This window comes from Microtus oregoni, unplaced genomic scaffold (genome assembly GCF_018167655.1).
Source record: "Microtus oregoni isolate MIOR12 unplaced genomic scaffold, Mior012 000008F_ref0000371, whole genome shotgun sequence".
NCBI classification, from domain to species: domain Eukaryota; kingdom Metazoa; phylum Chordata; class Mammalia; order Rodentia; family Cricetidae; genus Microtus; species Microtus oregoni.
In genome coordinates, this window is record NW_024543067.1 from 26,929,058 (window position 1) to 26,947,220 (window position 18,163).

Consider the following 18,163-nt stretch of genomic DNA (forward strand, 5'->3'; position numbering starts at 1 on the left):
CATTTATAAACAATATTCCAAAATCTAAAAGACTTGGGTCCCGCCCGAAAATTTTAGATAAAGTGTGTTCATACTGCGCTGCAAATTAAAGTTCTCTGCGCTGACTGTGACAGCTTTTCTAACTTAGCCTCTGTGAGACAGAAATATGTGAGGCCCTCAATTGAGAGCAAGGTCAGCAGCAGGAAATCTTCCCCGGAAGCATGGAGAGATTCCATTTCTTCCTGACACAGCAGGTGTTCATAGACAGTCATAATATTTAAGGCTAACTACTAAAGAGAAGGCGGAGGAGGTCTCACTATTTGGGGCCTGGATAGTTGGGTATTATGTGAAATGTAAAATATATTTGTCCTTTCTTTCACTGTCCCTGAAACAGTCAGTCAGCCAAAAGGCTAACGGTGAGCATTTCATTCATGCTTTTAGCAAAGTAACCAGACCAACACGCATGGAGACAACGCCTCTTCACACTGCATGAATACTGCGGAAATATAGATTATTTTACTTTTCAGATACTGACACACAATACATTAGGAAATTGTTCAGTTGAATGACTAAGGTGTATGAACTTAACTTTAGTGGAATGATGGCAGAGCCAGAGTCACCTGTTAAATACATCAGTGTTTCAAATGCACAAAACACCCACAGGGATTCCATCGGCCCCTCAGTGGCATTCTTAGATTGATCCAACAGTATGCAGTTATCTGTGTGCATATAGATTCACATAGGTTTCAGAGCGAAGATATGACAGTTCTAACATGTTCCACAGGCTCTGAACAGGTAAGGCTCTTCATTGCTTTGATGGCATCACAGTTTTGTGCATGACTCTTCTTTGACTGGCAATGATCTCACACAGAAGACCTTCTGTGGGTTTCACAGCATACATACATCTTGATCTTTGCAGTGCTCCTCAATGCTTCATTTGTGAGATACTTACTTCATGGGGAAAGCAGCCCTAGACTCTCCAGCAGATTATCAGGATTTCCATACATATGTAATTAACAGGAAGAAAAAAAAATCTACAAAAATCAAACTTGAAGCACAAGTGTAACATGAACCAGCATGTTTGTGTCTTGTTTCGGGAGGCAGAACCTCAACAATTAATGGCACAGAGAAAATGTCACCATGAGAAAGAAGAGCTACATTTTATACCCACGTCTTACATAGAAAAAACTCTAAGTCCTTGGCCAGCATCCATGGGTTTAGTTCAAACGACTGGGAGGCAGGAATGTTCTGGTCTGCTAAAGTAAAATTAAAATTGAGATTTCTTTGCGCAGCAGCAGCAGAGGAAGACATTGGGTCTTTGCTATCAAGTTGGTCTTTGCAAGAAAATCAGCCTCCCTTCAGGGACCCTGATCTAGCATGATGCAAGGGGTGATAACAATGAGGTTTCATTGCAGGGCCATATAGATTAGATAGCTGGTACATGATAAAAGCTACCTTCTGTCTCAGAAAAAGGTCATCAGAGACAGCAATGAACTGGTATACTGAAAGCCACTAGGCACCCACCTTGACCAAGCAATACCTCATTGAGCGCACAAGGACTAACATTGGGAGGAAAGAGAAAGAGCCAAACTTTTATCAGTTTCCTATTGTATTGCAACTTTTATGAGCTGTTTTCCACTGACTGCCTTCAGTTCATTGATGGTATTTCTGGATGTATCTGTCTGTCTGCTGTTATTGGCTAATTTAAATCATTGCCTTATTTCATTTAACAGCATAAGTGCACTGAGGCATAGTGTTGCATACATGCTCAGCCTATTATCTCTAGAAATACTTAGGCAATGTAGAATGAATGAAGATTGTAGGCTATGGCAGGCTAAAACAGCTTCATACACTTTCAGACCCCCGAGAATCTATGAACTAGAGAAAACTGAAGGAATCAGTTAGATAACAAGCCAAGTGGAGTGAAGCCGGGGAGACACTGTTTCCGACTATGGAGAAAAAAGGCTTTTTGCCATTGTAGACACTCACAGGAATTGTGTGTTGGAATTGTTGAAAGAGATTATGTTAGAAGACATGGCTGCTATGTAACATTTTATTGATGCCCTGTAGCTGGAGAGTAAATAGCTCGCTGCTCTCTGAGTTCTATAACTCAGAAGAATTTATAGAAAGAAAACCTTTGTAAATGTCATGGCTGCTAGTGATGGTGACATGCTTTCAAACTGTGTGGTTTGGGGCTGGAGAGATGGCTCAGTGGCGAGAGCACTGTTACTCTTTCAGAGGACCAGCGTTCGAGTCCCAGTACTCGTGTAGTGACTTAGAGCCATGGGTAACTCCAGTTCAAAGCTGACTCCCTTTCCTGACCTTTGTGGGGTAAAGGCATACATGTACACACATACATACACATGAACAAAATAATCATATAAATAAGTAAATCTTAAAAAATTCATACTCTGTAGCCTAAGAATCCAGTACCTGGTGTTTGTTTTCTGTTTCAACTAAACAGGGTTTCAAAGACAGAGCTTCCCAGTTCAAATTTCCAAACAATGTCCTTGTTGTTTGTGTAAGAGCGTCTCTGAGGCCAAGACTTCCCCATCATTGGAATACCTGAAGAGTTTAGCGGTGCAGGTGGGGCAGCTGGAAGCTGCACTTCACTGTCGCAGTTTGCGTAACTGTCACTGCACTGTCACGATGCGGCTTAAGAAGCGGGAGATGTGCACATGTGGTTTGTTAGCACGCGTGTTTTAATGGGAAATTGGTAAAAGTCCCAAGTTAGGTTTACATAACTTCTAAAAGAGGGCTTGCGCATCTGTGGTTCACAAGTCAAGTCCAGCCCGCCACAAAACTCTTTAAGCCTAGGCTGTGCACTCGGCGGATTTTTGCTCGTAACCCACAGAAGCCGTCAAGCATTCTAATGGACTGCTTACGGAGGGATCAGTGTTTGACTTAACTTGGTTTTCTTTACAGACTTCATATACATTATTGCTTTCCAATACTATCATCTTAGAAAACAAATAGAAATATACTTAGGATAAAACAATGACTGATTTTCTTGAAATGTTCAGGACCAGCAAAACAACCACACATAAAAACAATATAGTTAAAAAACAAAAATAATAAATGAACGAACGATTTAAATTACACTCTTAAAGTAACGACTTCAAGGTTCCCCAGAGACGACCAAGCAATGAAGAAAAATCTCAACACGGGTACAGCAGATTTCTCACTTCCAAATTTACAGGATGCAGAACTGAGCTCAGTATCTGGGATTCTGCAACTCTGGAGAACAGACACTGTCAAAAATCACTTCTTTTCAAAAAATAAAAATAAAACAGCAAGATTATTTTAAAAGTAAGAAAACAGTCCAAAGCAATGGCTATGATGAAAACATTTGTGTTACTCTTTCCATCATTGGGAGCTACATAGTCTGCCGGTGAAGAACTTGAGACAAACAGAGGGTTTTCATTTAGTGGCTGGTCCCTCATATCTGTGTCAGATAAAATCATAGCACTTATTATGTGTTACCATGGATACCATGAAGATACTGCCATCCACTAATACTATTAGAGGAAGACAACATAGTTTTCAGGGACGAGTCCTGTTCTGCCTTCATAGGTCGCCTTCAGCCACCCTGGCTCCACTGATGGGTGTACTGGTCAAAGGAAGAAACAAACGAAGGTTACTCAGGTGACTCCGCTTCAAACACCTACTGTAAACTAATGAACCAGCAATCACCTAAGAATCTATGTACACAGGTTATTGGGGTACAGTCTCTCCAAAGTTGCAAAGTTCTTTGTACTCACACAATTAGATTAAACTGTATTTGTCCCAAACACCACCCCCTCCTCTATTTTTTGTAAACAAGGCGTACTTGCCAGGCTAGCCTTGTAAGACTCATTATGTAGCTTCTGACTGTTCTCTAACTGGCAATCCCCCTGCGCTTCCATGTCTGGTTTGGACAAGTGAGTAAATGCTCCCAGAAGGGAGGCTGGGATCTAAAAAGGGGGATGTGTTCACTAAGGAAAGCCTAAGGAGCTGACCCTGTCTAAGCGCCCTGGCCCCATGTCCCTTCAGTAAAGGACACTCATACTCACCGTTGGAGAAGATGGCCCCCTGGGGGAAGGACAACTCATGGCTATGTTCTGCTTTGCAGGAGTACATGGCTTTGGCTTGGCTGAAAGATCAAGGCAGTTTATAAAATAACATTCAATTCAAAGATAGCGAAAACTACTCCTAGCTAATGTTAATGTTAATTAGAAAATAAAATAAAATGTGCACAAAGTGGTCTACATCAGTGTGTTCTTCACAGACTGTTGGGATCTTTACAACCGTGCTTCACTGATGCAATGGAAAGCCTTCATCCTAAGGAGACAATGCAACTCCTAATGAATAGCAGAGGCTGGTTTTAAATATGCTATAATTTGTTAGAAAGCTGAAGAACAGGCTACTCTCCACCCCCTCCCTTTAATTTTCAGGTTTCCTCAGCTCCAAAGATATGGTGAATACATTGATTAGTTGTGATGTTATTATAGCAGCTGAGGTTAGCATTGAAGAGTCAGCAAGTGCCACCTCATTGTCAGGGAAGTGAGGGCCACAGATGCAGGCTTTGCAACCCAGAAAGGTATTTATGTACCCTTTAAAAACAACAACAGCATCATGTATGCGCTCACGCGCACACACACACACACACACACACACACACACACAGAGCAAACTCTACACCCGGTACCACATGCTCTGTGCAGCCAGAGAGTCTGGTGTCCTAAGAGCTGACAGAATTTGGGGCTTTTGTGTGATGTCTCACCTAGAAACAGTGGCGCCAACACTAAAGCTCCACCATCCAATGCTGACCAGGAAGTACATCACCAGCAAGTCCCCTCTCCTCTGCCACATTCAACTGTGTTCCAAAGACTTGTGACTTTTGGACTCCTGACTCCACCTACCATCTCTTCCAGCAGCAGAGCCCAAGACAATGTTATTTCCAGTTTTATTGATTTGATGGCTTCCCCAGCACCCTCCAACCTATCAGTTTACTGTTCTGGTCACCTGCCATCTTATTATCTACAGAGCAAGCCAAGGGCAATCTCACATCCATCAAAACCCGATGGTGTCCTAGTCCCTAGGCATTGTTCACAGCTTTAGTGACTGCAGGCCAGGCTTTCTCCCGACCATTCTTCATTGTCCTCTGCCTGGATCATAAGTAAAACCATTTCCCCCAGACCATTGTGCTGTTTCTTTTTTCCACTCTGTAAGTTCTGCTGCCAGGCACATCCCCTCCACCTACGCAGCCACTGATGTCTGTAGGTTTCTCTATGACATAGAATGTCATGTTCTCTTATGACTCATTTCGAATAGTCTCACCTGTCCCCCAGCTCCTCAACTCAAGTCGAAAACATTCCTGTCTCCTTTTATAAATACAAACAGAATTTAGAAACTAAAACTACCATTTTCCTGATGCTTATCCTCAGACACTTGGCATCCTTCTCTGCCCACTTCTTCCTTGCCCTCTGTAAGCATGGGTCCATCCTGAGACCAGTCCTGAAAAGTCCTGCTGACAGGTTTCCGCCAGTTCCATCCAGAATGTCCGACTATCCTCTCTGCCACAGTCTCTGGGAAGCCACTTGTATAAACTGAGTGCATACTTTATTGATTATTACTCTCTGCTCAGCGGCAGCCAGGGCCCATGTGGTTCTCAGGGGAGAGGCTTTTGTTTGGCCCAAGGCTATCCATTAAAATGATGGTTAGACATCTCCTGCCTCTACTCACTCTACCATCCTGTCCATAACAGGGTCTTTGTGAATTCTTCAGAAGGAACACCAAACAGGTAGGGGACGAGCCTGGAAAGGGCCCCACATGCAGCTCAGTTCCACTCAACAGTATAAAAGGCCTCACAGGAGTCTCGTGTGCTTCATGTTCAGAAACAGATTAGAAGCTTGAAAATTTCATATGATTATAATTTCTGATTTCAATTATAATCGCAACCATGATAGTTATTTTGAGGTAAAGAACACCTCTAAGATAGCTGACATATATTTCAAAAACATTAATGTCTATATTCACATCCAGTGTGGTAAGTGCAGAATTATGACCTTCATTTAAATGGGGAGCATGGACTACCAAAATGTATAACCATGGGGCACTAAAATGATGACCCAAAGGTTTGAACTAGGACCCTGAGGGGGATGTGTGGTTCACTGTATAGGACTCAGTGAAAATTAAGGGTGCTGTCCATGGGTACTGGGCTAGTTGACAAAGGGAGCCCGTGCTGTGGGATGGTCTTTCTGTACACTGTGAATATGTGTTTCTCTCACTGGTTGATAAATAAAGCTGCTTTGGCCTATGGCAAAGTAAAATGGAGCCAGTTTGGAAAACCAAGCAGAGATACAGGAGAAGAAGGGAGTCAGTCAGCCACCGAGAAAGCAAGACATGTAAAAAAAAAAAAGGTAACAAACCATGAACCATTTGGCAAAGCATAGATTTAAAAAATGAGCTAATTTAAATGTAAGAGCTAGATAACAATAAACCCGAGCCATTGGCTAAGCATTTATAATTAATATAAACCTCTGAGTGGTTATTCGGGAACTGGCAGGAGGGAGAGAAACCTCGGATTACAAACCTGGAAGTCTCTGCTGAAACCTAGTAGAAGTTGATTTCAGCTTTAGAGTGTAAAGTTATTAAAATGCATAGACTGCTTGTTAAACATGTGAGTGTGTCTTTATCATAGGACTGCCTTCTCACTTCACCAAAGCTCGCCTTGCCTACTCTCCTGGGCTATCTTCGTAATTATAGTTTTAGTCAGCTTCCATATGTATATGTAGCCTCTTCCTCAAACGCAGATTCAACCAAACACACTCAAGTATTCAGAGAAAAATGCATCTGTCCTGAACACATACCGATCTTTTTTTTTTTTTTGTCAGCATTTCCTAAGTAACACAGAAATATCTGCTTAAATAGAATGTATGTGCTAGGTATTTTAAATATTCTAGTGATGGCTATATTCAGGCAGATATAAGTAGTTACTATGCAAATGCAGTGCATGACATATGAGAGAGTGAACAGCTATGAATTTTGTACCCTGGAAGGAAGGTCTTAGAATCAGTCTTTGTATGGATAGAGTGGGGTGGCTTGTTGAGTTTTTACTCAACAGAAAGATTACTTAGCACTTCATAACAGAAGGGCTCCATCTAGTGGAGCAATTCAGCCATACAGTGGCTTTCAACCTTCCTAATGCTGAGACCCTTTTAACACAGTTCATGTTGTGGTGACTCCCAAACGTAAAATTATTTCATTGCTACTTCACACTATAATTTTGCTACTGTTATGATCGTAATGTAACTAATATGCAGAATGATTTTAGGGGTTGCGTCCTACAGGTCGTGAGAGTGCAAGGTTAAGTCTCCTACACGAATACCAGAAAGCATCAGCAATCTTGAAGAAATGAGTTTTTGTGACATGTCAGCTCAGCCTTCTTGGGAAGAAAACGGGTGAAGATACCTGGACAGGCAAGTGCCAGGTTTATGCAGTGCAGCAATTATCCTGATGAGACAGCAGTGTGATTCCTCATCAGAAGTCAAAACAAACAAAAAACAAGCTTGCAAACTATATTGGTACTTTAAATAAGGCTGAAGGGTTTGAAGGCCACCATAGACTCTAATAACTGGCATGTGCCTACAACCATCCTGGCAGAAGGGAAGACTTGTGTCTTCCCTTTGGCTATGAGACTGTTGAAACAATGGTCTCCAAGGAGTCTCATTGGGAAGGAGGAAAAAGCAGAAGCCTGGTATTCCCAAAGGGGGACCTTCTCTTCCTGGAATGGATTTTATTTAGTTCTGACAATTTATCAGACCACCATGTAAGAAGACAGGGATGATGGACCAGACCCCTCCTTGAGTGAACTGCTTCATTATTCATATCTCTTGCCTTACCTTTAAACAAAAAACTTTTGTCAGGACCCCAAAGATGGACTTTGTTAAGGGAATGTAACCAGACTTCCTTTTTGTTTCTTTTCCTAAATGTAGCCACATTAAATAAATCTCCTCTCTCTCCTTTTCACCATTTCCTGTCTCTTTAATTAGCCTACTGAGGACAGATGGACAGGCCTGGTTTATCTCATTAAAGTTCCGGGGCATGACTTGCAAAAGCCCACATTTTAGCCCTAACAGCTCCGAGGATATCTAAGGATTGCTGTGCGTTTAAAACAGGCTTGTTGGGAAAGTTTAAACACTTTTGTAAAAATGACAGAAAACAACAGATAACAACAACAGCAACAAAATAACAACAACAACAACAAAACAAATCACCAAAAAGCCCCAAATGACAGCAAAACCTTTGGCTGAATAGCTTTCAGAAGAAATAAAGAACAATAAGCTATCCATGATTTCTTTGCTTCCCCAACCTAGTTATCCAGTTTTAGAAGCTAAAACATGCTTCAGTCCAGCAGAGAGGAGAGAGACAGGTCTGCTCAGGAGTGATCTCATTTACATGTTTGTATGGAATAACTCCTCCAAAAGGAGACCCTAGGGAAACCGGCCATTTTCCCATTTTCATGCAATTCCATTATTCAAATTCAAACCCAAATTCCCCTGCAGATGGAGGAACTGTAGAAGGAAGCAGTAAGGAGCAAAGACCGGAAGACTAGAAACTGAACCAAATACTTTCCAGAAGGAACAAAGGCTCTCCTGGGCTTGCTAGCTCTGCAATCACACACTGTATTGTGTAGTATTTTCTAGAAGATTCTTTCAGAGAAATAATAACTTTTAAAAGTCAAGAATATATTTTTAACAATTACCTCCAAAATGACTATTATCAGAAGTGCACACAGAGACAACTAATTACAGAGATTTCCATTCTTAGAAAATTTGTTTCAAATCTTCACTCTTTTGGAGGGGATCGGCAGGGTCTCATGTGTTTGGGTGCAAGCTTCACCTTAGCCCCTGGCATCCATATACCCAAAGAATTTGGAATGTTTGGGTTAAGGCTTCATCCCAGCCCCTGGCATCCATATACCCAAAGTATCTGGAATGTTTGGGTTAAAGCTTCATCCCAGCCACTGGCTTCCATATAGCCAACGAAACGAGTCTGGAATGTTTGGGGGAAAGTTCCATCCCAAACCTCCTCCCTTATGAATTGCCTCAGTCCAGACTCCACCCCTGAGGAAGCCTGCAAATGACGACCCCTCCCCAAAGATGCTCAAGACCACTCCTACAAGGTATTTAAACTGCCCCTCCCCCCTCAGAACAAACACGTGATTTTCCAGTCTTCCTTCCCCAGCTCTTCCTTAGTGAGGCTGGAAAGCCATGGGAGCATTGGTATCCATTGAACTTGGGCTTTTTCTAATTTGGTTTGATTTGGTCTGATTTGGATTATCGCATCAGTGGAGGGACTTATTGGGGTGAGAAACTTTTCGTCATGTATCTCAGGCTGGCCTCAAACTTGCCATGTGGCCAAGGCTGATCCTCCACTTCCGATCCTCATGACCTTACCTCCTTCATGTTAGGATTATAGATGTACACTACAGCACCTAGCTTATGTGGGGCTGGATCAAACCAGCACCTTGTGTATGCCAGGCAAGTGCTCTGTCAACTGAGTTACAGTCCCAGCTACAATCCTTTCCCAAACATTTTAGAAGAAAGGCATCATGGGAACAATATGGCATGATGCTATTAGCGGAAGTGTTCTTCCTGGCTAAAACCACTGGACACTGGCTTATTTCATTATGAGAAAAACTGAGGTGGAGGCTGCCACAAATTATGTTATATCAACACAATGTGGTGATATTCCTGCTACTTTATTTATTGTGTTAAAGCTTTTGAGAACTCACCGTCCTGAAGAAACCGGCTTGAGTGGCCCGGTATTTTCAAATAGTTGAGCCTTTGCTGCCACTCTGAAAAATATTTTTCAATGCACTGAGTAAATTTTAAAAACAAAACTTAAAAAATCAGAGTAGTTTAAAATTTTTAAATGAAGTCAATCTGATAAGTCATTCTGTTCAATGGGATATTCAGGATTATTGAGTAGATAAGACAAAACAGGAACTGCCACCTAAATTGGAGACACAGTGGAACTGCTTTTTGCTTTAACGAGAAAGGATTTTGGCTGCAACCTGCATCTCACAGAGCACGAGACTCTAATAAACCTATAACTTGTTTCCTGGGGCTCTTACTGTCCTCTTCCTTTTTACCTCAGAAAGCAGGTCACAGCAGAGAGAACATTCCCTCCCCACGCAGCTCCCAGCAGACAGCATGTTATTGGCTCCTGTGCGGTACCAGGGAAGAATCAAAGAATCCATCAACGTGACAGAAGAGGAGCTGTTGTTCATTCTCGTAGCACAGGGAGCTATGATTATTTCCTGTGTTTCCTAAGGTAGAAGCCTTTGCTATAAAGCAAAAGGAAAAAGCTCTGGAAAGATGTCTACTAAATGAGCTTGCTGGTTTACATCTTGCTTCAGTCACAGAGTGTGTATGTTTGATGGTGGGGAGGACAGTGAGGAACTAGTAGCTATAAAATGGGAGCAAATGCAGTTAAATCATCCTTGATAATCACAATATTTCTTAAATTTACCAAAAATATTAAATTCCATGAATGAGTTACTAAACTTTTTTCTTTAATCAAGCGTTTTTACTCATTATAATGAAGTAATTAAATTATTATTAATTTATTTACTTTTTGTGTGCATGGGGAATCTTGTGAGCTGATTCTCTCTGTCCACAATGTGGGTCCTGGGATGAAACTCAGGTCCTCAGGCCTGGTGACAGTCACCTTTATCCACTGAACCATCTAACTGGCCAACATCTTTAGTTAGAATTCTTTACAGACCCCCAACAGGCAATCCTGGGACATGCCCCCCCAAAAAAACAACAACAACCGGAAGGCCTTGTCTCCTAAAGGACAGAGGGGTGTTCTATCATCTTCTCTGAGTGTCTGTCTGAACCTGAATTTGTTTTCGTGGCTTTGGCTGAACACCAAACAGGCAGACTCACAAACAGATTCATCTAACTGGAGTTCTATGCGAAATGCTGGGCACACTCGTTAACTAAAGATGTAGAAAGACAGTAGTGGGCAGAAGGATGCGCTATCCTGTTCCTGTGGAGGTGAACTTAGTAATATACCTTACTAAGCTTTCTACAAATAATGAAAGTATTAGGAACAGCCTTATATAACAGATGGTATGGCACAGAGAACCTGAAGGTCGGGGACCCAGGGCTCTACAGCTTCCTAGACATCTGTTCTTGTCTCTGAAGAGACCACACTCATAGCCCATGCTCATACTGCACACCTTGAAATGAGACCGTTAGAAGAGACCACACATGTGAAGATACCTAGTGTGAGCGCAGACACACAGACAACGGGAAACGCACAGCATCTGCCATGAACATGAAAGCAGGGGAAGAGGCGCTTCTTGTCTGGATTTTGAGGCCTTCCTTCTTCAGGCTCCCATTCTTCCCCCCACACCCTTGCTGCTCCCATTTATATAGCTATGCCCTACAAACTTTCTACTTCTGGTGATTGCTTCGTTGAGAAGTACTCTCTTCCCATTGCCTTTTGTGATCCTGGTTGTCTCTAGCCTTGTCCCATCTGTGAGATCTCAGACAGAAAACTCTTACATGTAGGGAGCAACCATCCTGGGGGAGCTTGAAGCTGAGTGTATAGCTTTAATGGAAAGGTCCCTAGCTCCAAAGGCATATTCTCTCTTATACATCTATTTTCCCATCTTCCGTTAAGCCACGGCTCTGGTTGTGGGACAGCCTTTGAGGTGATAACTTGTGAGGTCCATGATAGCCTGCACCTATAGTAACCCTCACGTTCTTTATTGAAGAGGACAGAGAGCTTAGACATTAAAGCTACCAGCTCTATAGATGAAACATTTAACTACAGAACCCCTGGATTCTTTCAGGGCAGACTCAACCCCACTGCACCGTAAGGAGACACAGTGAATACAAACTCATTCTAACTCACACTGAGCCTGGTCGCTGATAGCCGTTGCTGGAAGCAGTGTCTAGCCTTAGCCTCCTGCACATTTTTGGAGGCAGCTCTGGGTTCGATGTGGCTTTGGGTGACTCTTTGGAACCTATAGAAGTTAAGCTTTGAATGGATCCACTGTAGCTCTTGTTTCCTAAAAAGAAATTCCAAGAAAACATACAAGGTACTATTAGTCATAACAATAGCAAAACACACAACAAAAGGTAGCATTTTCCTATAAGAAATGCGAAGGTACAGAATGTTCTTTGGATACAGCAGTCCATCACTTAGGGAGATCAAAGTCTACAATTACAAGACCTTATTCCCCCGAAGATGGAAAGATTCAAGGGGAAAATGTCACAGCATACAGACGTTTTTAAATCTAAGCTCAAATACAAAGTAGAGAAGTTTCAGTAGTCCCTCCATTAACCTTGTCCCTGATCAGTCCCCTCAATGTCCACCCAGGAACAGTGGAGCAATGCTATCCAGCATGGGATCCAGGCTTTCTCACCTTCAGCTGCAGAGATAGATCTGAGAGAGGAGGAGGCAGAGGCTCTTTTCAGTCCTGAGAGCCCATAGGGCCCTTTCTTGACGAGGTCTATGGGGGGAGAGACATCCCCCGGGCTGGTGACCGAGGCCACACTCTGGCAATCTGACTCCACATCTGTTTTGGTTGCATCTTCTCGAGAACTTGACTCTGGGCTAGTTGTCCAGAGACCCAGACTCTTCCGTCCGTTGGAAGATGACGGGGATGCAATCCACGGAATGCCACCCGACTTCTCCCTGGGCTGGCAGGAAGTTGACTTTGTGGTGCTGTTTTGCTCAGAGGAGTGAGAAGAGAGCGACTCTATGCTGCCCATGGGTGTACTATCTGGGCTGCTGCTGTAGGAATCACCTGAGAGGAGGCAGACAAGGGCAACAGCGTCAACAGGTCAGGACATGAAAGAGCATGACCAAAGCTCTCCTGCCCTCAGTCCACCCTGCCCTTCATAGCCGCCCCACCTCACTGATGTGGTGGGCCCTAGTGCCATGGGCCCTGGTGCAGTGGGCCCTGGTGCCGTGGACATTGGCCTTGCATAGTAGACTATCCTCAGTGCTAAAGGAAGGCTTTAAAGTTCGGCTTTGATGGTGATGAATGTGATTTGAACACAGTCTCCAGGATTACTTCCTGTAGTCCTGTGAATTAACCACTGTAATGGAGCACTGTAGACTGAATTGAAGTTGGACAAAGGCTGCCTGTGACATAAGACTCAGAAGTAAGAGAAATAGGCTCCTTTCATGATATTATATATTTTTAAAATCAATGGAAGAAACGTATTTCTATTAGAGACGTATTTTTGCCTTTTATTTTTCTGCTCACAGGTGGCTCTCAGTTACAGGTATTAGATCTGTTCAAAGGCAAATTACAAGCTGCTGACAGCCTAGGAAAGAAGCTTTGCTTTTGTTTCATTTCCTCCTGTGAATATAGTAACACATGAAACAGGCTGCTGACTGGAACACGGCTCATGGGGAGAGATGTCTAGCCTGCACTAACCCTGGGTGTAAGTGCTCATGGGGAGAGGTGTCTAGCCTGCACTAACCCTGGGTGTAAGTGCTCATGGGGAGAGGTGTCTAGCCTGCACTAACCCTGGGTGTAAGTGCAAGCAGTGGACAAAAAAGAAAACAAAGCCTGGGTCAGTGGGCTGATTGTTTACTGTTTCTAGAAGTATCATAAGTCAGAGAAATCACAGTAAATCTTGAAAATATACCTAAGTCAGATTTTACTAGACCATTTTCTGTTAACTATGGACCATGGGAAAATACCGGGGGCCTGGTAGAAGAAAAACATACAATGAGAGAGAACATATATTAATGTCTGTCATAGGCTCAAGCTGTGATCAACCTTAGCTTGAGGCGTGGCTCAGAAAAAGAAGTTTGCTATTTCATGCGTGCTGCTGGTTTTCCTTCTGTTTCTTTCCTCTCTTTGGGGCAGTCTGACATCTAAGAGCTGATTCCTTAAGAACACAATGTGAAAGAAAGCCAGAAAATGTCTTTTCAGTATGACAAGCCCTAGCTTTCTTATTTGCTGCTCTAACAACGGACAAAACCTGCCACAAGTAGCACCCGGTGTCCTTAACCACGACCCCAGAAAAGCAGCAGAGAGCAAACGACTTCTTTTTCCCTTTGTGGCATTAATGAATTTGCTATCTAAGGAGTATTACCACGAAACTGACAGGGACTGTATCAGCGCTAGAAGAGGGGTGTTAGGAAAAACGCACCCGCAAGAACATCCGCTCATTCCTAATTACCAAGAAGCGAGGTCAGAATAAACAGAACGAGAGAGGCTCTACCCTCAATGGAGCACACTTACTATCGGGCTCCGCCAGGCATGGCGTGTACCTCCCTCTGGGCTTCCGAGAACCTGTGGATAGGCAGATGGCACGGGTCCTTCGGGATCCAGACCGAGACTGGGGCTGAGGAAGAGGAATGTTTGGGTCTGGGGCAGTATGGAAAATCTACAGAGAAGAAAAATAGATTGAGGTCAATAAGATACCCTATGCACCCCCATGATAGAAGCTTCCACAGCTATGAAAAGAATTTTAGGAGTGCAGGGGAAGCTTCATACAAAAACTCCCCTGGGTAATCCATGATTTCTTTTTTATCTTCTGAATAAAACCTCTTTATTTATTTATTTATTTATAAATTTTGGGTTTTCAACTTTGCTATTCCCCACAGCTTATAATGGAAGTGAGGTCTGATAACTTTATGAAACTATGAGCAAGCGTCTGCACCCAGAAACGCTGCTTCTTCCTATTGTGGTGTTTGGGAAAGTATAAGCCAAGGCGAGGCTTGGGTCTATGCGGCTTTCAGCAGAGGAGCTCCTCACAATGCAGGGAAAGGTCCTGAGATGCTGAGGGCTCCGGGCTGCCAAGGAGGCGGGGTTAGCCTTCAGATGTGGCTAACCTCATAGTATGGGATGGTCCTTATGCAGTGACTGGGAACATCATTATGTGGTCAGTAGGGAAGGACTTTGGGGAGGTATATGGGATCATTCCCCCAGCAGAAGCAGATCAAGCACAATGTGCTAACTCAGCTTGCCCAACTTCCCATTTCCATACTTACTATAAGAACTTCAACTTTTAAGGAGAAGCTTTTTTAGGAGGGTCTCATGATTCAAGACTCCATTTTCTAACCATCCCCACCCTCATTCTGAGACAAGGTCTTTCATGTAGCCCAAATGAACTTCACGTTCAAGACCATAATTTTGATTCTCAAGTGCTGAAGATTTGAGCTGTGCACTTCCACATGGGACCTCATTTCTTTCTTTTATTAGCACTATTGGAATTACTATACAAAAAAGAGTCTAATTCCAGAGGTACAAAGAGAATAGGCTAAATCACATTGAAACACAAGTAATGCTGCATGAGCACCACCCACTAGAGAAGGGAACTTCAGAAAGTCATGCTGGAGGAGATCTCATCAGGACACTCAGTGGACTTGAAGCACCGAATGAATAGGTAACAACGAGAGTCAAAGTCCCTGCAGAGAAGTCATCTATGAAACTGACAAGATGGGCATTTGGCAGGAAGCTCAGATCCTGCGCATAGACAACACAACCACCTTTTCATAGTGCTCAATCAGGATTTCAACCACTATGTTCTGAAACTTGATGTTCATCATGGCAGCCACTGTTTCCTCCTGCGCTCTCATCAGCGTTGGGCCAAATATGACACCAAGATTTGAGACGGTCATGAGATTTTGTTGGCTGTGCAATGATACTCTGAAAATAAAGAACATTAGCATTCAACGTAAATTTTCAATAGTTAGGAAATGTTCTTTTCTATCAGATTTGGTGTGTAAGAAAAACGAAAGCTATATACGCCACTAGAAAGCAGTTTCCTTGTCAGCCTTGCCTATTCTTAATGGGTGTGAGTAGAAACTATATCAAAAAGGAAGAAAGTTATTTACAAGATAAACAACAAATTACTGCACAGTACTGGTCACAGTGCTCTTTGGTAGAACTGGCTTATCCCCCTCTCCTGCTGTGCTTTGGCATCTCTTATTGATCCCCCTTCCTCTTCTCCTTAGGTGCCAGAGGGAAATAACAAATGCTTAAAGAGAAGGAAATAATTACCTTCACTTAATCATTATATATTATGTATAAATTCACAATGAATCATCATTAGACATAACATGTTATGTATATCAATGTCAATTGAAGACATAATATGGGGCTGGCGAGATAGTTCAGAGGGGGAAAGTTTCTGCTAGGTAAGACACCAAGGGAAATGGAGAGAATGGATTCCTGAAAGTTGTCCTCTGACCCCACAGGTACAATGTGGCATGCCTGCACTAGCTCCCATAATAATGAAAATGTATATGTTTAGCATTTAAAGAAAGAAGATAAGATGCTAACACTGGACAAATAAAACTAATAATTATAAAGGCTACTACTGAGGGAAATAAATCTTGGTTTTTTGTTTGCTTATTTTTCCTGAATTAGCTACAATGTCCATAGAAAATCATTCAACTGTTTGGTATTTCTACATTGTACTTATTGTATAACAGATAGTTAAAGAGTAGGTGAGCTGACATCATAATTTGCAGTCAAAGAATTACTGTGGACCAGTTCTCAATCAGCTTCATACACAATTCCACTTTACTTGGAAATTCTGGGGATTGAATTCAAAAGAATCCAGGCCTGGTGGTACAAAACCCATTATCCCAGACACTTAGGAGGCTGAAACAAGCAAATGAGAGGCTCATACTCTACCAGTGAGGTACACCAGCTCTATGTGCTGACCTTCATCACTACATTAAGGCAGTCATCCCTTCCATACAATTAAAAAGTTGACTATCCATCTATCTATCTATCATCTATCTTCTTCTTCTCCTCCTACTCCATCATCATCATCATCATCATCTACTTTCCCATCAAACCACTTGCCTATCTATCTCCTTACCTGTTGATCTATATGAAATTTAAACTACATGATTGAACATGTATAACACCAAAGTCAGAAGAAAATCTTTGAGAAAAAATGTGAACCGAAGGAATAATCTTCATTTCAGTGTAACCTGAGGAAAGCTGTTGACCTTAGTAGTATCTAGCACTAGTCTTCAAACTCACCACTGTGACACACTTAAGAGAACTGGAAAGATAATAAAACACCATCCACTCCCTCATATGGTTTCAAGTTGGCATGAATTGTTTTTCACTAGTTTAACAGTCACAGAGGATACAATTATCTGCATATTGGAAACATATGACACACAGACAAACTCATATCTTAAAAACAAACTGTACACCATTTTCTAACAGTCACTCAAGGGTTACAAGAGCAACCACATAGTACCATCATCAACTTTACAGACAAGAACGAGTTTATCTTAACAAGACTGGAAAGTCATTAAACGAGCACCGCGAGTCACAGAATTACTTGAGCAGGTGTTTTATCAAGATGTCCAGCATCTCTCTGTTTTTCTCCGGCAATTTGTGCACCAGTGCATGGACGGCCTCCACCCTGTAGTTCTGGTCATCTGACTCTGTTATGGAGAAAGGGTTACAGATGTAACTGTATTCAAACCTGCAGTGTAAACATTAGTCATGTGAACATCATAGGCAATCCGACCATTCATGTCTTAAAGTATCGCTTCATCAGAATAACAACATAATATGTTAACCACACCTTTTAGGCTAAGAAATGCTGAGTAAGTTTGTCAATGACTGTAAAGTCAGGAAGTGGAAAAACTAAACTGCATGGTTTTGCAGCTTGTTGTTCATCACTGAACTATATCTCTCTGGGCTAAGTCATTGCCTGCTTGAGTATACCAACCAAACACAAGATAGGCTTTCAGGAATGTGACACACATGCATATACGTGTGTGTGTGTGTTTATACATGGAAAATGTAGATGTTGGTGTAGACGCCTAGTATGCTAATCAGTATGATTCACATTCCAACATGGAAATATGTTAAAGCCCCAAGTGACCAGAGGAAGCCAGCATTCCTCTCCTCAGTTCACAGTCAAAGGAAACATTCAGTGTGACCTTCCTGATGTGCTGGCATTGTGCAAGCAGAAAACAGTGAACTCACAGAGACACTGGGAAATTTGGAATTTGAGACATCACCTCAGCAAGTCCAGTCTTGCCAGATTAAAGCTTGGGTGCAACCTGCCTGTAACATTTCAGAAGGAACTGACAGCCCCCATTGTCAGTAACACGTTTGGGCATGGGGGCCAAGCCTTTCAAGGCTTTATGCAACCTTTATGTGACATCACCACATCAC

General features: G+C 42.5%; 1 protein-coding gene across 1 annotated transcript in view; it reads right to left on the minus strand.

Annotated features, from left to right (window-relative positions):
• Positions 1-481: 481 nt before the first annotated feature.
• Positions 482-18,163, minus strand: part of Arhgap42 (Rho GTPase activating protein 42) — a 216,713-nt gene continuing 199,031 nt past the window's right edge. The window contains exons 17-24 of the mRNA XM_041657183.1: positions 17,316-17,421; positions 15,496-15,655; positions 14,246-14,390; positions 12,407-12,790; positions 11,893-12,049; positions 9,758-9,820; positions 4,032-4,111; positions 482-3,589 (exon numbers count right to left, since the gene is read on the minus strand). Of these exons, the coding sequence (XP_041513117.1) occupies positions 3,501-3,589; positions 4,032-4,111; positions 9,758-9,820; positions 11,893-12,049; positions 12,407-12,790; positions 14,246-14,390; positions 15,496-15,655; positions 17,316-17,421 (1,184 nt within the window). The 3' untranslated portion in view covers positions 482-3,500. The remainder of the gene's footprint in view (positions 3,590-4,031; positions 4,112-9,757; positions 9,821-11,892; positions 12,050-12,406; positions 12,791-14,245; positions 14,391-15,495; positions 15,656-17,315; positions 17,422-18,163) is intronic.